Source organism: Sceloporus occidentalis, unplaced genomic scaffold (assembly GCF_023333645.1).
Source record: "Sceloporus occidentalis isolate IW3139 unplaced genomic scaffold, rSceOcc1.0.p SCAF_2, whole genome shotgun sequence".
Classification (NCBI taxonomy): Eukaryota; Metazoa; Chordata; class Lepidosauria; order Squamata; family Phrynosomatidae; genus Sceloporus; species Sceloporus occidentalis.
The window spans coordinates 224,986,454-225,011,921 of NW_028316982.1; the positions used below are offsets into that span (position 1 = coordinate 224,986,454).

Here is a 25,468-nt window from a genome sequence, read left to right on the forward strand (position 1 = left end):
TAAGCTTTTCCCAATAATCTCATAAATTCATTTTGCCCCCCAATACATTGGAATATACTGGGGGGGGGGGGCAATGAACATAAAATAGACCAAACATAAAGCCAAAGCTTCTAAAACTTTAGTTTTTTGTGGGTTTTTCAAGCTATGTGGCCATGTTCTAGAAGAGTTTCTTCCTGAGGTTTCACCAGCATCTTTGGCTGGCATCTTCTAAACCTTTGTTAGCAGTTTGTAACACTGCCTTGTTTTGCAGTGTCCTGAACTTGCTACCCCAAATGTGAAAATATAATTATAATTATTCAGAAATAAAAAGCTTTTCCCTGCAAGATAACATTTATGTTGTCAGCAACATTAACTTTCCATTATTGTCAAATTGATGTTCCAAAACGCAAATTCCTCTTTTTTAAAAAGCTTGTTTATCTTCACTCTGAAGACAAGACCATTTTTATATACCTTGTTTGTTATTTAAAGTGCAAATCTATCACCAGTGCAAGACAAGAATGAACATATGTGTGGGAAACATTAAATTATCCAATGCTGACAATTTACGTATTATAGAACTATAAATACATCATGCTTTGTTATAATTGAAAGGGGACAAGAAAAGATCTGAGATGTATTTGTGAAACACTGAAGTTAAAGAAGGCTGACTGGAGCAAACGTTTTGGTATAACTTTCGCCTGAAAGCCACTGTTAATAGAAAATACCTTCTGTTTTGCTCTAAGCTAATTTTATTAAAAAAATATTTATGTCCAATGTAACTGGTAACCATTTCACACATACCAAAGAAACATCTTTGAAAATGGCTTAAGTACAAAAACTACAGCAAGCACAGTTTCACACTTAAGATTTTGATATGAGGTATAAAAATTTGACCGACCATGTACATTTACTAATTTTCTTTTGCCATTAATATGGAAGCAACTGAGAAAGGCATTAATTCTCACTTTTAGGCAGGATTTACAAAGCTGGGAACCAATGTCATAAATGAATATCATGGCCAAACACGCTTCATTTGCCATTCTTCATCTTCTCCTGTATACCAGCAATGGGCCCTAATACTTGCTTTGTATAAAACCAGTTTCCCCTGTCATTTCCAAACTAAGGAAATCTGGCTCATTCTCGCTTAACAAAATAGAATAGTAAACAAGAATAATATATTAATCATCCTTGATTTCAATAATCCTGATCTGCTAACTTTGATTAAGATAGATTTTCCCAATTCAGATAAAATAGGGAACTTGGCCCCAACAACTTGGCCCCCTCATTATTTAGGCACGGAAATCAAACCATTCAAAAACATTCACAATTCACTGAATACCCGATTTGCCATTTGAACTTGAGATATTTTAGTATCAGAGATCCAAAAGCAAAGCATGAAAGGATCCCTGGTAGCAGATGCTATTATATAACTCTAATATTTCAAGTTCTTGTTTCACAACTGTTGTTTGTAAAAATCAGTCCTACCCATTTTGCAAGGCTAGCATAAACTAGTTGCTGCTAAGCCAGTCAGGTTTGTTAGATCAAGCATATCTAGCTAAAATCTCATATAACATTCTCTTCAAAACAACAGTTTCTTCAAAATGCACACAGCCTTTTAATTTAAAGTCATCTGAAAGATCAGATAAGGTAAAAATACATAGTACAAAAAAGATAATTTTACATTTGCCAATAGGCCAGATGCCAATGCTTAAAGCAAAAGGTTTTTTTTTTATCTAACTGCACTTGAACATCTGATACAGTACTGATAACATTTTTATATGGCAGAAATTGAACATCTGAGCTTCTCCAAATTATTTGCTTGATTTCTAAGTCTGTAATTCAATTGGCATAGTTCAGTGTTGGGGAACTTCAGCCCCCAGATGTTGATGAACTCCTCTCATACCTCACAAATGGAAAGACTGAGCTAGGACTAATGGAAAGTGGGAGTTCAACAGCAATGGACAGGATACATGTTTTCTTGACATATTTTCTTCCCACACAGTGCTATCAAGAATAGCTATCAACTAATATGCCTAGAGGCGTCAGATTAATGAAGACAAGTAATTCCAATGTCAGACCTAATCCCAATGTCAAGCAATTACAGGATATACCAGAAGACATCTGAAGCACTCCAGTACCATACTGGTATTTATTCTCTCTAGCCATCCTTTTTTCTTTAAGAGATTTTTGATCTACCTCCTATGTAGTCTGCAGGCAAGGGAAACAGGGTAAATGGTACAGTTATGTAAAACAGCCAAGGCCAAAACCATGAGCCTAAAAGAGGCCCTTTCCCCCCACCGCAACAGTATCACAGTTGTACTGTTTCTGTAACCTATGGTTTTTGTTTTTTTATGGCTACTGGTTAAACATGCTTCATAAGGGAGCAATCTTGGTAAACGCAGCTAAGCAAGGTCTAGACGATGAAAGGCTCAATCAAGTGAAAGTGTCCAATGACTTAAGACAGGAAAGCATCAGAAGCAGAGTTTCCAGAGTGAAACCTGGAGAGGGTTCCTATACCTTTAATGGTTGTGTAAGAAAGGGAATTTCAACAGGTCTTGTTGTGTGACAAGTTAAACCTGCTGAAATTGCCTTTTCTATTAAAGGCACACAAACCCTTTCCATCTTCTAATCTGGCAACGCTAATCATAAGGGAGGTGGTAGGGAATAAGAAAATAAAGGCAGATTTTTTTTTCACTCAGAGAAAATGCAGAAAGGATGAAGCTACTTATTTTACAGCGTGACCATACCAAAAGATATGATCAGCATAGTTATGCTGCTGGAAAAATATAGACATTCAGCTCAGATTTGGGTGTTGTTGCTCTGATGAAACATGCTTTCCAAAACAAAGTGCAACAAAATCTGTACTAAAAGGCTTGAAGACAGCAAAGGAATGAAAAAATCTTTCTTTTCACTCCAGTACTAATTTCTTTTTAAATTAACTTTCTACTTTGTTTCTAGTTTATTACTTGCACAGTGCAGAGGTTACCCACAGCTGAAGCAAATAAAAATAAAAATACATTTATAACAGATATCTTCAATTTTGAAAGAAACTGTTTTCACAAATTACTTCAGTGCCCTGAGAGGGTAAAGGAAAAAACACCTTTTGCCATCACTACCCCCTTTCCCACCCCTACCCACTAGTCATACCTATTGCAACAATGAAGTAATTTGTCTTTTTCTCCATCAGTAACTTCTTTGAAAGCACTTACTACTAAGTGCCACAAAGTGCTAAGGACCAGACAGATTTATTAGCATGGCAGAGAAGAGCTACAGCAGGTTTTGCCTCATTTTTCCCTCTGTATAAAGCAGCAAAGCCATAATTTATGACAGTGGTCTCCAAACTTTTTGGGACTACCGCCACCTTTCCTTTTGGTCAACAATCCTACTGCCCCTAACACCTATTTCTTGATACTAGGTCTACTGTTTGTGCAATAGCCAGCCAAATCTACCTCAGTTGCACCAAGCTCGCTGCCACCTCTTGCTCCTCCTCTGCCTCTCATATATGAATACAGCAGTGCAGCTAGCCTGGGAGCAGCTCGGTTGCTGCTCCCAGGCTAATCAGGTGCAAAAGGAGCAGCACCTGAGTAACCAGTGGCACTCTGCCTGGGCAGCCAATCACCTGGGAAGCAGCAACCAAGGCCAGCACAGATGAGAGACTTCCCAATCACTGCTCCCTTTGCACCAAGTCACCCTGGGAGCAGCAACTAAACAACTGGCTAAGCAGCAACCCAGAAGCCTCATGCTAGTTCTGAGGCAAAGCCCCACGTGAGTGAGAGGGATCTTGGTTACTACTTGTCTGGCTGCTCCTAAGGTGACTGGGTGAAAAGGGAGAAGCTTCTCCACAGCTAGGAAGGATGATCAGTCTGAGAAAGGAGATGGACTCTTTCAAAGAACATACTACATATAGTACAACTGAATATACTACGTATACTACAACTCCACCTTCCCCCCCAAAAGTGCCTTCCACACACAACTTCAAGTCATTCCCCCCTCACAAAACACTGTTTCTTGTGCTACCTCTTTTCTTTACCTGTTCGACAAAAGAAAGTAGGAGCAGCAGTACAGCTACAACCTCCCAGCCAAGTCAAAGCTCATAAAGCTTAAGATGGGTCCCAAATTTGAAAACTCCTCTTTGTTGATGATTCTCCCACATCGCCATGTACTCTAACTCCTTATCTCCAACATGGTCCTAAAGGCTGCTAGTTTCCCTTGTCTTTCCTGCATGCTAATAGTTTCACTAAACACCCTACTGCCATCCCCTTTTTCTGCATTGCCCCCTTGCTGTCCCTTTTCCCCTCACTGCCTACCTGGATCTTGCCACTGTCCCCAAGGGGGACATTGGGAATCACAGATTTATGCACTGTTCCATGGGAATAACATCCGCTGAACACAATGAATAGTAAACATAGAGAAGACATGGCATTAACATTCCTTGAATAAATAGAACACACTTCTTTTCATAAAAAACAAAGCCTTCTGTCTCTGTCCCCCACTTCCTTTTACAGATCTTGCCCTCCCCCAAAGTCTGCTCCAAAAGGCTAGGGAACCTGATCGGGCAAATTTCAAAATATAATGCAGGGGCTGCAAAATGAAGAAGGGCAACGGTGGTGAAGCTGAGTGACAGAGCAGCCCTACCAGCAGTTACGGAATTCTAAATTATTGCCTCAACTACAATAGTAGCAGGCAATGAAGGTAAGGAACTTGTAAGAACCCAGTTTCCTACATCAAATCATTTATCCAAGAAGAAGTGATGATTTCCAGAATTATTTACATCATGCATTACTGCTTGTTAAATAATATACTCCTACTCTTAATAATATCTCCTTTCAGATGCATAGTGCTTAGAATACAGTATTTTGTATTGGGAATTGTTTTAAGCTGTTGGTTCTAGTGCAAAATTACACAAAAGTTGAAAGGGCAGTGTTGTGTTATTTCCTAAACAAGCAGAATACACATGCAAGTTACGGTACTTTATTCCACAGCATCCAATTAGCACACAATCCTTCCACTATATTAAATGCAAAGTTCAGTTGAAAATTGGCTGGAAGCAAGATTTGCATCAACTGTGGAAGGCTTCCCTGATGATAAACAGCAAAGGTAATGGAAATAAATTCTTAATACTTGTGCTAAGTCTGAACCTTGTATTAAATGTCTGCATTAATATCCAGAACAACATGTGCCAAATAACTGCTGATCCAAGATATTTTCAAACAGTCTTGCTTGCAGTCAGTTGTCTAATCTATCTAAACATAAAGCACAAAAATCCAACCTAAAATCTCAAATCTATGCATTAATAGTTTATGTCTGAGGTGGGAAATGTATGGCTATGCAATAAACTCTGGACAGTCTATCCAATGTTGCGGGATCATGGGAGTTCATCCCTAAAGCATGGGGATTGGGGGAGAAAACATCAAAACTGTAAAGCTGTAAAAAAAGTGCAGTATTCATTGCATAATTGGTTTTCATTTCTAACCTTCACTCTTGCAAAAATATTCCTAGAAGTGCACTGTCAAAACTTGGTGAAACCTCAGGCCCAGTAGTAGCTAGATGAACATATTTTAGATAGATAAGAATAAGAGGCATATTCCAAATCAATTTCCACATGACTCTGTAAATAATTTGTCTTCTGAGAGAATGTGTTACTAACGTAATTCTTCATGACTACGTGACAGGGATGCTGATCGAAACAAAGCTTCAAAGGACTAAAAAACTGTTGCGAATATGGGAAAGGCACAATATTTATTTTTATAGATACTGAAATAAGCAGTGCTCTCTCTGGTTGACAAGAATATGTAAAAAGTTAAAGATTGATAAACAGATTTTGGAACAGCAGCACCAAATACTGTATCTATTCCTGAATCCCTTGTCCTATCTCACCAGACAGGATCAGTACTTCTGTCCTATTATGCACAAGATCAAAGTGTTTGTTAGGAAGAGTTATGTGAGCTTGGTATGCAGGATATACATTAGGTTCTTTTAAAAAGTATTCCCTTACATCTATGACAAAAAATAGCTGATTTTCAGTCTCTTACATCTATAACAAAAAATAGCTGATTTTCAATCTCTTTTTATTATCCAATACTCAGATAATATGGGGTAGTCTTTATTCTCCACTTAAGGGATAAAAAAGATCATAACATCATCCTACACTATGGGGCTATACAGACTGGGTGAGGGCTGAGCATCTGTGTGCACGCTCCAAACCTTAATGACGACACCCGGATGCCATTTTGGTGTGCACCTTGCTAGATGGCACGTGCCATGATGACGCACCTCCAATGCAGCACCCAATTGGACAGCGCCGAAGGGGCATCATCATGGCACACCAATGATGCCCCTTCCAGGGAGCAAGAAGAAGCTTCTTTTAGCAGCTTCTTTTTGCTCCTTCCAGGGACCGAATCGGTGCTGCTGCATGAGGCTGCCAAAGGTACCGATCCAGGGCAAAAAGGGGTGGCTTCATGCTGCCCATCTGTATAGCCTCTATGTTTTCTTATCAGAGTTCTCTAATCTAAATACAAAATTTCCCAATTCTTTTTTCCACAAAGACATTTTCTTCAGATAAACCAGTGGTCCCCAAACTTTTTTGGGTTATCACACCCTTTCCTTTTGTCCGACAAACCTAACACACACACCAGCATGTATTTCTTGATATTAGGGCCCCAGTCACACTACAAAAATAACCCGGGTTGAACATGGGTTATTTCCTTGGTATTTACACTTGGTGCACTTTGGCGAAGGCTACCCAAAATCCCACTTAATCCAGGATATTTGATACTGTCCAACCCCCAAGTTTTCTTGAAAGATCCACACTGAACTGCATCTTGATCTGGATTACCTGGCCGACGTCCCTCTGGCCCCTCGGAGCCTTTTCCGGGGGGCGGGGGAAGGAGAAGGGATATTAGGTTAGGGCTCCTGAGGCTACTGGCTGTTCTCCGGACAGGGTGGGCTGGGAGATACCGGTGGTTGACATAGCAAGGGGAGCTGCCCAGCCATGTGTAAATAACAAATGCCTCAGAGAGATTCGCAAAGCCAAAACATAATGGGAACAACGATCTAGTATTGCATCAGCACAGTGATCCGAATCTCCTTGGGACAAAAAAAGCGACTGTGCATGCACCCTAGGTCTACTGTTCTACTGCAAATTCAAAACGATCAATTTCACTTGTTGTTCTCTTTGCTCACAACCAAGTCCTCTTGGTTCCTATTCCCAGGGTAATTGTGTACAAAGGGAGAAGCCTTTCCCCAGGGAGGAAGGACTCTAAATCCTTTATCAGGGTGGAGGGGGCTGCAGCTGATATAGGGGGGTTACAGAAGCTATGTGCTCTGGACTGCAGACTGGCCTGGATGGGGAAAGGGAGAGATTTTAACTACAGAAGCCACTCCAAGGCAAAGGACTCTTTCAAAGAATCAACCCTGGGTATTCCTCCTTCTTCTGCAGAGATATTCATTCCCCACAAAGCTTCAAGTACCCTCCCCCCCCCCCCCCCAAAACATTGTTTCTTATGCTACCTCTTCTCTCAGGCTGCCTAATGAAAGAAAGTAGGAGGAGCAGTGAAGCTCCAACTTGCCATCAAAGTCCCAGGAAAGCTGACAAAGCTTAAGGCTAACACATTGTAAACTGTTTGGAGGGTGCTTAGTTCACTATGAAGTGGTATAGAAATTTAAAGTGTTGTTGCTATTTCCCCCCTCACACACACTGAGATCTTTTTACCACTTCTCCTCCTGGGGAGGGGACATACCACCCACTCTGGGACTCGCTGAAATAAACCTTCTATCTGTTACAACATATTTTCCTTTTTTAAAAAGGCTTTTTTAAAAATAATTAAAAAAATCATTTTTCAAAGGGCATTTGATAGAGGCACATACTTCAGGGAGTCTTGTCAACCGAAGTATACTGTAGTGCAGCTGTGGGAACCTGCGGATTCCCAAATGTTGTTGGACTTCTGCTCCTATCAGTCTTAGCAAAAATGGCCTGTGGCTGAGATTGTTGGACACTGTCTGGTAGTAACATCTGAAAGGCTGCAGTGACCCACCTCTAAGGAAACATATACAGTGACTTTCTTCAATGAGAAACTAAGGTGGTGAATGCCAGAAGCACTGGAGCTACTGAAAAACAAATGGAGGTACCACCATGCTTAGGGAAACCCACAGGCTTACAAAAATGCTATTTTTAAAGAGAGAGAGAGAAATGGAGCAATCCACCTCAAACAAACCAATAAAATACCTAACACAAATTATTCTTACCCTTGTGCTCCCCTCCAGTAAGCAAATACTACCTCAGACTCCAGTATGGTCAGCAGTCATAGAATGTTTGAATTGAATGACAGCTAGAAAATGGGAAACAGGGGTATAATGCCTGCTTTGAGCTCTTTATAGCAATCTGTAGGAAGTATGATTGGCTAAATAGTAATACTTCAAAATATAATAATTTTGTTGCAGGCGGCACTTGTACCCTCATACAATGAATTCTGGTGACTGAATGCCTATAGTAAGAAGCAAGGCAGAGCCAACCAAAAATGAGGTAATGATTTTTACACAGTATGAAATGTCTTAGATAGGATGATTTGAATGAAAGGAAATAAAATTTTGATTCAACACACACACTGCCTCATAGGAATCTGCGAGCGTTACAGAATGTTGATGAATAGCATTTAAGCCTACAGAGGGAAAAACGAAAAAGTTTTTGAGGGAAAAAAGGCAGTGATTTAACCAAGTCTGTGGCTGAGACTACTATGAGACATACAACATTTGTATGTCATTTGAAAAGAATATCCCCAAAGAAGCAAAACAGCACATGGTCAAATGTGTGTGTATGTGCCTTCAAGTTGCCTTTTGATTTATGCTGGCCCCATTAATGTCATAAGGTTTTCTTAGGCAAGAAATACTCAAGAGGTGGTTTTGCTACTTCCTTCCTGTGAAATACAGCCTACAGCATCTGGTATTCACTGCCCATCTCCCATCCAAGTACTAACCAGGACCACAGCGCCAAACAGGGCACCATAATTATCCTTGGGTGGGGGTGGTTAGGGATGAGTAGAATATCTTCATCAATAATAATAATAATAATAATAATAATTTATTTGTATTTCCCACCTCTCCCTACATTTGCATCCTGTAGCTTTTAAAATCTGAAGCCTTTTCCACAGTGAGCTCAAGACAGCATATAAGGCACTCCCGCTCAGCTTATATCTCGCAAATCTCAGTTCAACACTGTTACTACAACATCACACTAAATCACTAAATTCTATTACTGTTTGTGAGATATACACATAATCGGGAAGAATTCATAATTGTTAACACAGACAGTTCAAGTGGCAGTTTGATACCCACAAAGAAAAAAACTATGACCCAAATGGTTAGTGTCCACTCCTAGCTATAAAATATTGCGGGCATTCTGGCTTTGATAGCCCAATTGGGAAATGGAAAAGATACTAAGCATGGGAAGAGGAAGTGCTGTTTATACATTCCCGTCTCCTGACGACCCCCATCTGCCGAAAACAGCATTACAAGGTTCCTGGTCCAAAATGTTCAGAAGCACAAATGGGAGTGTTTCTCTTTGGGGCAGCAACACTTCAAAAATGTATTGCAAGTCCCACTTGTTCATAATTTATCTGTAAACAGTAACAGCTTTGTTTTAAATATCCATATTATAGATACACAAGAAGAAGCCTTGAATTTTCTATAGCCTCTCAGCAAGTATACATCACAATTAGAGATTTTCTGCATCTAACAAGCAGCTGAAATTTCTTCCATTTGCTCAAAGCAGTTCCTTTCCAACTGCAACTCTTGAGTGAAGTAGGGCTTCATTTTATATATATATAGAATCATAGAGTTGGAAGAGACCGCAAGGGCCATCCAGTCCAACAGTAAATCATCAACAGGAAGTCACAGGGGCTAGAGATAAATGAGTAAGGGCATCTATACATTATGGCCACTACCAAAGTCCCAACACTGCCTTTCCTGTGATTACTTGATGTATCCAATTGATGTATCCATTTACTTGATGTATCCAATTGTTCAGTGTATCAGAGGCTTCTGGTTTATGAAGAATTCCTAAATAAATAATTTTTCCCCTCATGGTGGCAGTTAGGGGCTTGAAGATTCCTTGAGTAGTTATTAATTCAAACATTTATATTATATATTTACTGCTCAAAATGGCCTTATTATGTAGTTTTACACTAATACAGTTTTAGTAACATTATCAACAACTTCTCTAGCACTAGCAAATCAAATACGCACAGCTGAGAATTTACAATGATATACAGCTGTTACTGAAAAACTTACTAGAACTACAGTATACTATTTTTATTATTGTCCCCACTATTATTGAAACATATACACCACTCTTGTATTTGAGTTGGTTTTTTTAAAAAAAATTTGAACCATTTTGTAAATTTGTCAGTAAAATATCTGACTGAGAACTTGTTAGGATTCCATAAAGCACACTGAGACTATTAACAGATTTCAATGATTCAGTAGCTACAGTTTCCAATTTCAGTACTCACTGTGCCTCTTCCCTATGAAGTAATCTAGGCTGATAAATTCAATAAGCTTTATGATCAAACAAGTATTTGTAATTAGGTAAACTTGCTATCATCTCGGTGTGGCCCTTTTCCTTATTACACTAAGGGGCTGTACAAGCAGCCCTGAAGGGACAGCCTCCAGCTGCCCCTTCTTCAGCTGGATCAGGGCCGCAGCAACTTCATGCCGCAGGCCTGATCCAGCCTTTTGGGGGCACAAAAAGGAGCTGCAAAAAGCGGCTCCTTTTTGTGTCCTCAAAAGGGCGCCATAGCTGCGGTGGTGCGGCTATACAGCGCTCTTGAGTAAATATGCATAGGATCACACTGTACATCCATTACAAATTATGTTTAGAAACACTTAATTTGTTCTCTTCGTTGGGCTTAATTTGTTTCTTGTCACCCATTAGCACAAGCTGGAAAGGGAAAGACCAGAACTGGGCTGCATTTTTAAAAATGTCCATTACCCCCATCAGTTATGACACTTACTGAGTAAGAGTCATGTATATCTTTAAACACTAATTAGTATAGTGATTTATCAACATACAAACAGACTGTGTACATATGCTTTACATGTTATAGATGTCTAATAAAAATTCTATTTAGTCATTTGAAAGTCTTTTTGTATTCCATCTTCAGGTTCAATGAGTCTTTGGTCTGAAACAGAAATTCTCACAGTAGTTTCACTTGAGTCATTGTGGTATAGTGGTTTGAGCAGGTTCAAATCCCTGCTCAACCACAGAAACCCACGGGGTGACCTTTGGCAAGTTACATTGTACCTCAGTGGAAGGCAAAGGCAAACCCTCTCTGAATAAACCTTGCCAAGAAAACCCTGTGACAGGATCACCTTAGAGTCATCATAAATCAGAAATGACTTAAAGATACACAACAACTACAACTACAACAACAAAGTTTGACTTCACAATATGACAGGGAAAGGCTGCTTGTTTAGGGCACATTTCTATGGCTATATGGCAAGTACTAATGTATGTGTTTTGGAAAAGACGGTGGAACATGAAGAGGACATACAGACATGAGTTCCCTCACCACAAGTTTAGTATTTCCAGATTAGACAGAGTTTTAACCAACTACAGTTTTAAATCACATCACTTAAATACCAATGCTAGATGGCTGAAATATGAGTTTAGAGATAAGATTTCACTGCCTGATACTTACATCATACATGTATGTACAGATATGAGCACATGATAATCCATGAACTTTGAGAAAGCATTGATTAAAACTTCAAAGACAAAACAAATTAATTGTAAATACTAGTTAAGAAATACAAACTAGCGTTACATTTTCTTTGGTGAAATCAACTACATTAATCTTACCATCTTTGGCTACACTAAATGGATCACTGAAACAAAATGCCTAGAAAATTAACATTGTTTGTTATACTTCTAGTATAAAATAAAGTTTTGTTAAATGTGAAGTCGAAGGCTTTCACAGCCAGAAACCATAGTTTTTTGTGGGGTTTTCGGGCTATGTGGCCATGTTCTGGAACAGTTTATTCCTGACGTTTCACCAGCACCTGTGGCTGGTATCTTCAGAGAATGCTGGTACTCCCATGCCAGCATTCTCTGAAGATGCCAGCCACAGATGCTGGCGAAATGTGAGGAATAAACTCTTCCAAAATATGGCCATATAGCCTGGAAACCACATAAAAAACTAAAGTTTTGTTAGTTTTTAAACTGAAGATAATAAGACAAAGTATATCATATTTTCCCCAAACATTTATAATTCTTTTAAGAAATAAAACTGACCACAGTCAGCTATACAGAGGTCATTCCAAACAAAGAAGAATTAGAAGAATTGTTAGTTACAACCAGAGCTTGGGATGTTAAGTTTGTACGACAGTTTTTTCATGTTGACAGAAATAGTGAGGGTAATTCGTTGTCCTTAATGTGGATAATTAAAATGGTTTAATTAACTGAGTAACATTAATTAATTCATTATTTAAGTCATCAGTTTTCAAATAGCCAGAAATGTACAGAAAATGTCACGAGGATTGTCATCTCAAGGACAATCTCTTGTGACATATTTTGTTATTGCATCCTTGAAAACTCCTATTTATGTCATTCTAATGATGCCTTCTCCAAACTGACACTTTTCCCAAATGGATACAAATCCCATATCACAATTCTTAGCTAGAGATGGTAAGAATTCAACACATTCAGAAAGTTTCAGCTTGGAAAGGATTGTCCTAAACTATGTAACCTCAATTTATAATCTATTAAAATAATGTTTGTCACTGCTCTGCATAGTTCTTTTCTTTCAGCCCATATTCACCCATCCCAATATGTATCAGTTCACTCACCATTCAATAAACTAGTTTGTTAATGGTTAATAAGGAATTAAAACTTTCTGTTTGAAGACACTGAGCTACTGAAACTGTAGCAGTAAGTGAATAGCTATACAAATCCATCAATGAGTCAAGCAAGGATAGAGAATTCTTCTCAGAAATGTTTTGAGTGTCTCTAAGCACATCCCTCCATATTTGTGGCTTTGATATTTGAGAATCTGATTATTCTCAGATTTGATTAATATGTTCTCTCTAGGAATATCTAGGTCCTCCAGTTCCACTTTATGTTCAACTTTAACTAAAGGTTGCCCTGAAAGACTTAGTGATTCCTAGAGAGAAGACTCTACTAGGCATCTGTAGCTCCTCCAGTGCAGCTCTATAGTCAATGTCTGTCGGATGTTGACCATAGAGTTGCACTGGAGGACCTAGAGATTCCTAGAGAGGTGTCCTCTCAGGTAAAAACATGGTGTTTTTGTTATTTGTGGTTTTTCCATATCCATGGGGGTCTTGAGCCCCTAACCCAGTGATGGCAAACCTTTTTAGGTTCGCGTGCCAGGGGGCGGGGCTTCTGCCCCCTGGGATGGGGCTGTGTGCTGGGGCAGGGCTTCTGGCCCAGGGGGTGTGGCTTCCACCCTGTGGGCGGAGCTTCCACCTTCTGGGCGGGGCTCTTCCCCTGCTTTTTTCCCGGCCCCCAGTTGTCTCTCAGAGACAGCTGGAAGTCAGCAAAGGCCTGTGAGGGGGAGGAGCCATGGGCAGGGCCCCAGGCCTCCTCTTCCCAGACCTTTCTTCACTCCAAAGGGCTCTCTAAAGCCCTTTGGGGGCGAGGAAAGGAAAAAGGGGAAGAATAGGAATGGCAGGGCCCCTTCTTCCCTCCCCACGGACCTTTCCCTGCCCTCTAGGTGCCTCATTTGGAGCACTTGGAGGGCAGGGAAAGGTAACTGGGGAAGGAGGGAGATGGGGAGGGCCCCTGCCTCCCTCCCCACGGATCTTTCCCTGCTTCCAGCTGCTCTCCAGACAGCTGGAGGCAGGCAAAGCTCCCTGGGGAGGAGGCATTGGCGCGCACCGGTTGCTCCTCCTCTCCCTGTCCTTTTCCCGGCCTCTAGCTCTCTTGAAGAGGCAGCTGGGGGCTGGGAAAAGGCTGTGAGGAGGAGCCAGAGGTGCACTCCTCTGGCTCCTTCTCCGGAGTGCCCTTTTCTGGCTTCCAGCTGTCTCCGAGAGACAGATGGAGGCCAGGAAAAGGCAGGGAGGGGGAGGAACGGGCATGCGCGTGCCTCTTCCACCTTCTCCCTCGTCCCGTGCCCGAGGAAATGGCCCAAAGTGCCACTTCCGGCACGCGTGCAGTGGGTTCGCCAACACTGCCCTAACCATAGTGAATATGGAGGAACAAGTGTATTTTTTCTTCCTAAGTGAATTTACCAGTTCCACTCTGCTACCTCAACTATAATTAAAAAAAGCACAGGAAACAAAGATCTGTCATACAGTATCTTTTGCATACAAGAGCCAGGCATATTGAGTTTAATACATGGCATCTCCAGTTTAAAAGAAAAGGTATCTTAGGCGCGTTACAGACTGCCTGTTTGGGGCGGCCTGTACCCGACCCTTTCCCCGCCAGATCGGGGCCTCAGCTGCCACAGCGGCAGCCTCTGAGGCCCCGATCCGCCGCTTTCCAGGCTGTGGGGAAGCAGCAAAAGGCCGCTTCCCCATGGCCTGGAAAGGGGTGTCCTTGGGGCTTCATGTTCCAAGAACACCCGATGGCGGCGGGGACCAAGAGAAAGGGGCCGCTCAACCCCTTTCTCATTTGTGTCGCTGGTGCAGCCATGTAGAGGAAGGAAGGATCCTAGAAGGAGCTTCGAAATGGAGCTCCTTCCTGCACCGCCGAAAGAGCGTCCCAGGCGCTCTCGCGCGGTGCGAGTACATCACTTGGTGACGTAGGAATGGTGGCGCCCTTGTGTATAGGGTGTCGCCATTTTGTACGGACCCAGTCCGTACTAGGGTTAGGGGCATCAAGAAGTGACGCCCCTTCCTAACCCTAGTACGTCCTGGGGACGTACTATAGGCGCGTCCGTAACGTCCCTTGAGGACTGCACCATTTCCTGCACTTACCTAACCTCAATACTTGTTTAAATCTCTTAACTTTGCACTCTAAGGCTAGTAAAATAAAGGGCTGTTAGCATTCATCACCTGGTAGTCCATCTGTTTCACATGCCAGGTGCAAAATGTTTGCAGCAAAGGTTAAGGAAGAAATAAAAGTAGACCAGAGACTGACAAATTTATGATCATTAAAGCAGTCCCAAAACATCTTGTCTGCTCTTATTGATCCTTCAAGACCAATCCTTAAAACCTCCTAACTCCCCTGTCTTGTCAGTAAAGAAAAATAGGTTTATTAGAACCAGCTGCAACAACCCAGACTCACTTTGTTCATAGTTCAGTACCTTAGAGTAATTTTCAACTTAGCGTAACAACAAGGTGAAGCTATAATAGGCTTTTCATAAGATTTCTTCAGAGGTAGTTTGTCATTTCCCTCCTCCAAGACTGAGGAAGTATGACTTGCCCAAAATCACCCAGTGGGTTTCCATGGCTGAGTGGGGATTCAAGCCCTGATTTCCCTGTGTCCCAGCCAAACCCTCAAACCACTACACCACAGTAAGCCTAAAAAAAATATAATATTATATGCTTACATCCACTATGACTTATGATAACCCTATCATATATTCTGGGCACGATTTATATAAAAGTGCTTTGCCATTTCCTTCCTCTAAGGCAGAGTGCAATTTGCCCTAGATCACCAAGTAGGTTGCTATGGTTGAGAGGGAATTTGAATCCAGGTCTCCCAAAGTCCTTGTCCAAAACTCAAACCACTGCACCACACTAACTCTCAAGACTCACTCACATGAGAATAAACCTCAGTGAAGTCACTGAATATCCAACATTAATATCACTGAATATCCAACATTAATATCACATTTATTTAAAAAGGAAAATGTATAATCAGAAGTGAAACCCAATGAGATGAACGAAACTCCCAGGTAAATATGTAGATTTCTTTAAATAAAGAGATTTAAAATTAGAATTCTTATTCTTACTTTATTTTAAGAATAAGCTGGACAGAAGCTGGGAATATGTTTAATTAACAGAACCATTTTGCTCCAGAGTCACTCAATAACAGCTCCAACCAAACCCCTTAAAGTGTGGGATCCACCGAAAAAGTGGGCTGGGCAGAAAGCAGAGTGGAAAGGGACAGAGAGAGGTCAAGAGGAAGTGAAATGGGGTAGGGATGAGGAACACTGTTTACTTAAATATACATGCCCCCAAAACTGTGTAAACATTAACACACTAAAGGAATAAGAGAGAGAGAGAGAGAGAGAGAGAGAGACTTCATTGAGGTTATCTTGTCTTTTGTGTCTAGCAAAAGGAGACCATTCAACCCGCTAACAAACTGTAATGACCCAAAACAACCAATCTGGTGTAGTGTGGGAACAATTGCCTATAGAGTTAAGGCTTGCTTAACTGAATTAACAGTTTTAAAATTTACAGTATTTTAATGATTTTCCCCCAAGCTCTAGTTATCTTTGTACAGTCAGACCTCCACATCCACAGGGGATTCATCCCAGACTCGACACACACACACACCCCCGCGTGGATACCAAAATCTGCAGATGACCAAGTCCTGTTTTTCTTAATGGCAGTGCAGCTGCATGCACATGGCACCATTAAGAAAAATGGGGGTTTGCTGTCCACGGACGATTAAATCCGCGAAGAGCAAGTCCACCAACATGGAGGGCATATTGTACTGATCCAATAAGAGAACTTATACTAAGTGCCATTTATTTAAGATCTTTTCCTGTAGGGACTTAGATATATCCTAGCAGGTTCTTGACAGAAATGTTTAGAAACAGAAACACATTTAAAGCATACGTCTGCAAGTCTTCTTGTAAGAAACAAAAAACAAATAAAAGAAAACTATATAATACATTTATAAATTAAAGGTAGACAACATGATGCGGCCAGAGGGTAAACACTTTTAAATTCCACTGGTTTCAATGTGAGAGATGAACACAACTTTACATTCAAACAGACAAACTTTGACTGGATCATGCTCATTATCTATTAGTCGTCCACACAGTCTGACAGCTATTTTACTCCACAGGTGTCTCAATTATACTACATTTACCTTCTGCTACCGTATTACACCAATCATATTTTTGAGTGAAGGGGTAAGCATGACTGATTCTTGAGAAATCTGTTGGACAACATCCAACAGTTCCCTGAAATAAGCTACTTCTCATCATGTATCACTTGCACCCTCTTGTGTTGAATATGCATACCTTATTAATACTAGGAACTTGCTAATAACCTAAGTTAGGCTGAATATAGTTATGTTCTTTGTGTTTTATTTCTCAAAACAGTAAGTTAGTACTTCATGCATTAACATAATATAGCAAGATTATATGGGGAAATTAAAATACCTTATTTCAGTTGAACCTCACAGAAACAACTCTATCAGATTGAATCCATCAATTTTAATGAGTCCAGTAACTACAACACGCAGATAGATTTCCCTCCACAGATAAATTTCCCTCTTATAGGTGAAACAAAACATTCAGTTTTAAAGTCAGATTAAAGACAAAAAAGTACCACAAGTTCTAAATGTTTTAAGAATGTATTTAACGAAGTTATCTATGAGTATTTTCACATTTGCAGATTTTTATGTTACTTACACTAATACAGGCTTTCCTGATATCTTGGGATGTCTGAGAAGTTCTGACATTGTCTCCTTTGTCTCTTCCATTCTCTCCACATCACTGGAATCCACAACAAATATTATTCCATAGGATTCAGCATAGTAATTCTTCCAGATACCCCGGATTCGTTTTCCACCTCCGAGGTCAAAGATTGTGACTTCAAAACGGCCTTGCTTAAGATCAATTTTAGAAAAGCCAACTGTTGGAGCCACATCTTCAGGAGACTCTGATAAAATTAAAGCATGAGTTATAAGAAACAATAGTGATGAAGCCACTTGTGCATAACAGAATCTTACTTCAGAGAATACCTAAACAACAGAGGTGCTTTTCAGAAGGTGTAAGTAGCTGTCACTGAAATGGGAAAAGACAGATCTCATACACACACACACACACACACACACACACACACACACATATATATACACACACACACGTGTATCTTTTGGTCTGGGTCACAGTGAAGCCACAAAGAAACTCCAAAACAAGAGTTTCTGAAGTGAGCAAAGTTTATTTCATAGGATAAGAATTTATCATCATCCTGCACTGGATTCATAGGCACCAGTGAACTGACTAATACTGTCTTGAAGAGACAGTTGAACTCTTCTCGCACAGTAGAAGTACAAAGGCCAGAATCCTGTTTCAGTTACATAGATACAAAACACACTGCAGAAATAATCCAGTTTCAGACAGCTTTAACTGCCCTGGCTCAATGCTAGGGAATTCTGGGAACTGTATTTTTGTGAGACATTTAGCCTTCTTTGTCAGATAAACTAAAATAAACTACAGTTCCCAGGATTCCCTAGCACTGAGCCAGAGCTGTTAAAGAGGTCTCAAACTGGATTATTTCTGCAGTGTATTTTGGACCTTAGTTAAGTCTACCTAACTAGACTTAACTAAGTAACCTCTTCTGGCCTGAACCTGATGGAAACAGCATTCACCAGTACTTCAATCTCAGGGAGAATGGAGTTTCTTCTCCCCAAAGTGTTAATGCCTGGTAAAGTAGTAAAAGTAAAGTAGGTAAAGTAGGACAATTACAATCATGGCAACAGTGCCACAATCATGATTAAGTGGGAATTGTAAATACTGTATGAAACAGTTATGGATGAGTAAATCTAGGCAGTTGTTTCATAGTCATGATTATTTCTCCTTCTCCACTTTATTTATATCCCACCATTTCCCCAAGGCTAAGAATCAAGGTGGCTTACACATTTTAAAAAATTACAATTAAAAACAAAAAGCCACATTAGAACAACTAAACTAAGAACCATATTAAAAGCATACACTTTAAAAGAATAAATACCATTTAAAGCAATACAGCACTTATACCCTTTTTCAATCTTAAAAGCCTATCTGAATCGAAGGAAAAAACTGTTGGCCTGCCATTGGGCTGGACAGCAAGCAAGAGGCCATTCTAGCCTACCTAGGGAGGGAATTCCAAAGTGAAGGTGCAACCACTGAGAAGGCTTTTTTCGTGTTCCCACCAGCTACAGCTATGAAGGTGGTAAGGGTCCAGGCATGATTATATTGGGAAATAATGGTCTGTCAGACAACCTGGACTTAATCCATACAAGAAGAGCCAGCATTGTATAACAGATTAATCACTGGATGATGACTTTGGAGATCATGGTTTGAACCACTTGCTCAGCCATGGAAATGCATTGGGTGATCTTGGGCAAGTCACAGGGCCCATTCCCACTTACATTTAAACTGCTTTGCGAATCATATTGACATTGGATTGCAGATTTGATTGAGGCTGATACCTAGTTCCCATTATGGAAGAGAGTTATTTCAAGAATTCCTTGCATTTGTGTCTTTTTTGACATGCTTGTCATTCACACTAGCTGGTTATACACACACATGTCAATCATATGACGCGCATTTACGCGTCATCAGTGCCAACCTGGGCTGCTTCCTGGGGCTCTGGAGCTCCCAAGCCTCCTGGGAAGCAGGCAGCCCAGGAGCTCCAGAATCAGGTGGGGGGGCGGCAATGTCCAACATCCCTGGCGGAGAGGAAGCCGAGGGAGTTTTCTTGGCCTGTTTCCTCAGAGGAGGCTTTGCCACTGGCGTCCTCTGAGGCTGAGGGACTTGCCCAAGGTCACCCAGTGGTTTGCATGGCTCAGGGGAGATTCAAATCCTCCCACCTTTCTCCTTCCCCCCAAGGCTTTATGGGCTGACGCCCAAGCTGAGGTGGTCCGGGGCTGGAGGAGGGGGCAAGATGTTAAAGGGGCCTCCCTCGCTCAGTCCTCCATTCTCCTCCTGGCAGTCCATGGCTGGGAATGGGAGCCCAAGGCTTTATGGGCTGATGCCCAAGCTGAGTTGGTCCAGGGATGGAGAAGGGGGCAAGATGTTAAAGAGGCCTCCCTCGCTCAGTCCAGGTGACAGGTTTGCCTTGGGTCACCATGTTGGAAACGACATGAAGGGACACAACAAGCAGCAGCCGCTTTACAGGTCATAACCAGCACTTTGAATTGTCTCTAGAAACAAACAGGCAGTCAGTCACACTGTTGTACTTAGTCACAGTTGTGACACTATTGCCACAAACATAACTTCTGGCTCACATCGGAGGAAAAAACCCTACTTTAGCAGGCTTTACCTCTGTAGGGAAAAAGGAAATCCATAAGGAAATCCACTCTACTGGTGATTTGAGCATGGGTGAATGAAGTTTCTTTCCAGTTTAGTGAGTCAACTCAGGAGAGGTTATTTAGTTAAGTATAGTTAAGTATATGCCAGCAGGTTTTTACAGTTGAAGGGGGGAAAGTGGTCTCGCAAATTGCTGAACCTTCCCAATTATAATCTGAGATACAAAAATCATTAGAGTCAACCATTTGGTCTGCATACACAATTTACTACTGTACTTGAATTTCTTCCCTAATTATACCCCAAGTCAATATCATAAAATAAGTTATATCTACAGCATTGATTTTTATGTAAAATTTACCCTAGTATATTCATTCCCGTGTATTTCTGCAAGCAGGACTTATAGCACATATAAAAGAGAAGGTAGAGGGCAACTATTGACTTTTCTATCCTATACTAAAAAAGGGAAATGCCTCATTAACCCAGGGACATATTTTATATTTGGTACACTGACAACAATTTTAAATCAACAATTCCTCAAATATTTCAAAAAAAATCTACTTAAAGATGTTTTTCTTTCAGTAACTGCTGTCTGGAGGTTATAGATTACTCTGCTTTTAAAAAACCTAACAAGCAATGTTTTCTTCTGTACGAATACGTACTCCAATCTTGATTCAACAAGTCTCTGTAAATGCAGGATTTCTGAACCCATAAAATGCTAGCATTCTGCCATGCAATGGAATATATATAATGATATTTTTCTGATATTCAGGGAAGTAAAAGTCTTAATTTGCATTTATGTTTAATTTGCATTTATAAATTGACTTTGATTTATGGTCACCCTCTCACAAGGTTTGCTCAGCAAGACTGATTCAGAGGAAGTTTGCCATTGATTTCTTTTGAGTGTAAGAGAGTGAGACTTGTCCAAAGTCACCTAGTAGGTTTCGACAACTTTGTGGCAATTCAAATCCTGGTCTCCTGGAGTCTTAGTTCTACACTCAAACCACTGCATCACATTGGATCTTACAGGTGTATTGATTCTTCTTTGGATGCACTAATGATGTGAATCGCCTTCTGTATATTCCCTTATATATATTTTAAATATATTTTATTTCTTTACTAAGTACTATATCTCATATATATCAAAAGACTTCTGGGCAGAGAACAAAGAGTAGGAAAAAAGTCAACCATAAAACCATAGCACAATTTTAAAACCATTTTACAAGATTAAACATTTATTTTAAAAACTTTAATAAACAAATTTAACTTGGCATCAAAGTAAGGCCAACATCTGCTCCATTCCAAGGGGAGGACATTCCACAATGGGGAAACACAGCAGAGAACACGGAATTCTCCAACAGTAGTTTCATTTCAAGTAGTATTGTGTCATCTGCATATAAGATTGCTAATGTTCCTATCTCCAATCTTCATTCTTCCTGTCTCTAAGCCTGTTCTGCATATGATATTTTGTGCGTACACTTTAATAAATAGGGGGATGGTATGCTGCCTTGCTTGCCCCCTTTTTCCAATTGGGAACCATTCTGTTTCTCTGTACTCAATTCTGACCACATCCACTTGTCACAAGTACAGGTTACACATCAGGACAATCAAGTGTAGTGTTATTTCCATTTTATTGAGATTATTCCAGTTTTTTTGTGGTCTATGTAGCTTAAGGCTTTATTGTACTCAATAAAGCACATAAAAAATTTGGAATTCCCTGGTTCGCTCCATTATCCATCATGTGTTTGCAATGTGATCCCAAGTGCTTCTTACTTTCCTGAAACTAGTTTGCAACTCTAAAATTTCTTGTTTCATATATGATGGGAGAAAAAAAATAATACATCCATATAAAATACAGAGTGGTATTTTATTTCCTCATATCATCCAGAGTCATACTGAGTACTGAAGGAAAAAAATTCTAAAAATAAGACTTGCAGCATGAGAGAGCAGGAACACCTATAACTTTCTTCCACCATTCTTTTCCTTCTTTTGGATTTCAGCTCCCTTTCCCAAAAAGTTAAAGCTCTTTTAACAAAAAACGTATACCTGAAAGTTTTGCATCAGATGATTAAGTAAGCAGGCAGTTCATATTGCTGACAATGGGAAAACACCTCTTTATATTCATTTGGAGTTTTTGTTACTTAACAGCATATGACAGCACTTTAACCACCAGGTCTTGCTTCAACCAAGCAGAATAAATCCAAAATTGTGTCTACTTTAAAAAGTGAAGGAGCTTGTCTTAATATGTTATAAGAAAGCTTTCCTAAGAATGACTGGTTCAGAATAAAACTGTTGCTTACCTCCTTGAATTCCTTTCACTGTTGCAGTTTTCCCAGCATTATCAAGGCCCACCATGATTAATGTCACCTTCCTTTGAACAACAGAAAGAAAAAAAAATGTATCACCTTTTTTAATTAACAAATGGATCACTGAACTGTGTTTTTTTTAAAGCTGCACAGTTAGCAATCATCACGAAACATAAATTATTGATTTATACACTGTAGTACAACCTACAGAGCGTGGCCCTTTGAGGACAGTTTTAACAAGTGAAACATAAAGGAGATCACAAATAGGGAAAAACAGATACAGAACAGCAAAGGAAGAAGAACAACAGAGGAACAGGTGTAAATACAATAATATGCACTCATTTCAATTACATATACAGTAGCATTTTGTAACGATGGCTATGTTCCAAAAGCTTCCTTTAAAAGGTTAATTTTGAAGAATGTATGGTAGGTTTTCACTCTGAAACACATCAGAGGGAGTTCAAGTTGTGGATTCATTTCAGGGCGCAATGTCTCAATAGCTAACATTGATTGAACTGGACAATCAAAAAACAAAGGATGCATTAAGATAAAACAACAGAAAGGAGGCAAAGTCAATATGCTGAGAATGGGAACAAAAACCTTGAGCAGGATCTGGGCATCCATGAGAAGCAAGTGTATGTGTTTAGGATGCAGTAATTAATTTTGGCAGGAAAATGCAAGATATACATGAATGGGGGAAAATGTGAAGAAGGAAGAGAGAGATGAAAGAAAGGAGAAGGGAGAGTGTCAAAAGAGGTAGGAAAGATATAAAAGAGAGATAAAAGCAATGAATTTTATTTAATTTTTAAGAAGGAGATATCGATTCTAATGCTGGTATGTATCACAAAAGGGAAGCAATGTTTAAGCAAGCAGATAGGAGGAAATGCTATAAAGTAGAACAGTAGCTAATTAAAACACATTTAAGATAGATCAGCAGCAAATGAACCAAATATTATCCCCTAGCATTGTGGCAATTTCTTTGGCCTACATTAAAACCTGCAAGAATTAAGAATTCAATTATGGATGGACGCTTAGTTTTATTTTTGTGTTTTAAGCCTTTTTCTTCACCCTCCACATTTTGCAACCCACATCCAAAGTGGGTTAACACTGAAATAGATAAGGAAATGGCAACACCAGAGCAAAACCAGTGAACAATCTGTGCATGCACAGGTAAGTGAATGTTAAGGAGCCAGAAAAAATTAATTTAATTAATTTAGCAAACCTTTCAAACCATATGTCTAGCATAATAGTAAATCAAACTGGAATGCACTGCCCTAATGGAATGTGACTTTTTAGTAACACTTCTAAAAATGCAAATCACCATTTGAGATCTGGGCTGCAGCAAGCAGACATCACCCACAGGCAACCCACAGTGTCTGTTGACTCTCTCTCTCTCTCTCTGCATATGTGTCTGTGTCTGCATGTGTAACTTTTAAAATATACATAAAATTATTTACAAAAGAAGTAAGTTCTCAGGGATCATATTTCCCTGTCTGAAGCTTCACATTTTGCATTATGAGTGACAATACTTGCATTTGGTTCCTACCCCTTCAGCTATTTGCAGCACTGTAATTAATCCTGTGCCTATATTTTAATGTTTAATGTCTCCTTCATAACCTGCAGCCAAGTCTATGAATGTTAAAACAACTGGGAAAGTCCATAAGGTAATCTTTCATGACAATGAAGCTGGGAAAAAGTGAGAATACAAGACTCATGTATATACTGTAGTTTGTTGCAGATCTGTGAAAGGCTTTCATAGAGCTGATTACAGCTATCTGACTTTAAGTTCTTGGCTTGAATTGTAGCAAAGAATACAAAGGGAGGAAGACCTTGGCAGAACACAGAACCTAAGGTGAAGAAACTGTCTTTGGGTGAAAAACTCATCCAATGTTTAAGTGAAAAATTAAATGATCTATGTATCTGTGCCTAAACTCTCCCTAGAAGCCAAAATGTTTAAACTTATGCCATTGTACTTAAGATGCAACGTGAGATGGCAAGAGTCATTAGAAAAAACAATAAGGCTTGGTAAAGTTGAAGGCAGCAGAAAAGGAAGATAACCACATTAGAGAGGATAGACTCAATCAAGGAAGCCCCAGCCCTGAATTTGCAAGATCACAGCAGGGCTGTTACTAACGGGGTGACTTGGAGGTCTCTCACTCATAGAAGCCAACTTGATGGTAAACAGAAACAACCATGCTTGCCATTCAAATCCTGGGGGGAGATGCTACCAATTTTTCATATTAAAATGTGGGCAACCAGAATTGCTCTTTGAACACCACAGTTCACCATGTACAGTGATTCAATAAAGTATTCTGCATATATCCAGTCATTTGTTGTAACTCCACATAGTCTTGGGCTGAGCTGCAGCAGTAAAAACAGATAGAGGCTGAGTGCCAGCCCAAATCAAGCCCTACATTAAGGAAGAGGAAAAACAACGACAAATAATCTAACTTTCAGATGTGAACAGTTTAAAGTTTTTAAAAGTTTGAACAGAAGTTCAAAAATATTTGGATAAAAATAATTTTTACAAATAAGCAAATATAAATATATACAGGGAATGGGATGTCACCAATATACCATCTTGAATATGCTTTTATTCCTACTTTTCGAGAGTGGGGGCAGGGGAGGATATACTTCTTTAAAGCTGTGAATTTAAAAAAAAATGTGCATGTTTTTGTTCTCTTAAAAATCTGCATTTTCAAAATGTGTGTTTCTATTATGGTTTCTAGTTATCAGCTTACAGGACCAGGACACTGGTTTTCTTTTTTTAAAACTGAAGCCACATAAAAGGAATTCATTGGTTAAGATGGGTTTTTTGCTGTTTGTTTTTTCACAAGCTATCAATGTTTATGGATCTGTTTGTAAGGATGAACATTTTCCATCTAAAAATAGTTTCTAACAAGTACTGGAGTAAAAGGAAATTAGGAAATATGGTTATGAAATAATGTAGCCCATCAGAATAGCAACTAATAGCAAACTACACACATAAGTTTTGCCTAGCTTTCTACCAAAATGTAACCAAAAATATACAATTGTGAT

At 39.8% G+C, this 25,468-nt stretch overlaps 1 protein-coding gene across 4 annotated transcripts in view; it reads right to left on the reverse strand.

Moving 5' to 3' along the window:
• ARL13B (ARF like GTPase 13B) overlaps positions 1 to 25,468 on the reverse strand; it is a 65,350-nt gene that overhangs the window by 34,252 nt on the left and 5,630 nt on the right. For all 4 annotated transcript variants that reach the window (XM_089512283.1, XM_089512281.1, XM_089512284.1 and 1 more), the window contains exons 3-4: positions 22,424 to 22,494; positions 17,523 to 17,772 (exon numbers count right to left, since the gene is read on the reverse strand). In XM_089512283.1, coding sequence (XP_089368409.1) covers positions 17,523 to 17,772; positions 22,424 to 22,494 — 321 coding nt within the window. The remainder of the gene's footprint in view (positions 1 to 17,522; positions 17,773 to 22,423; positions 22,495 to 25,468) is intronic.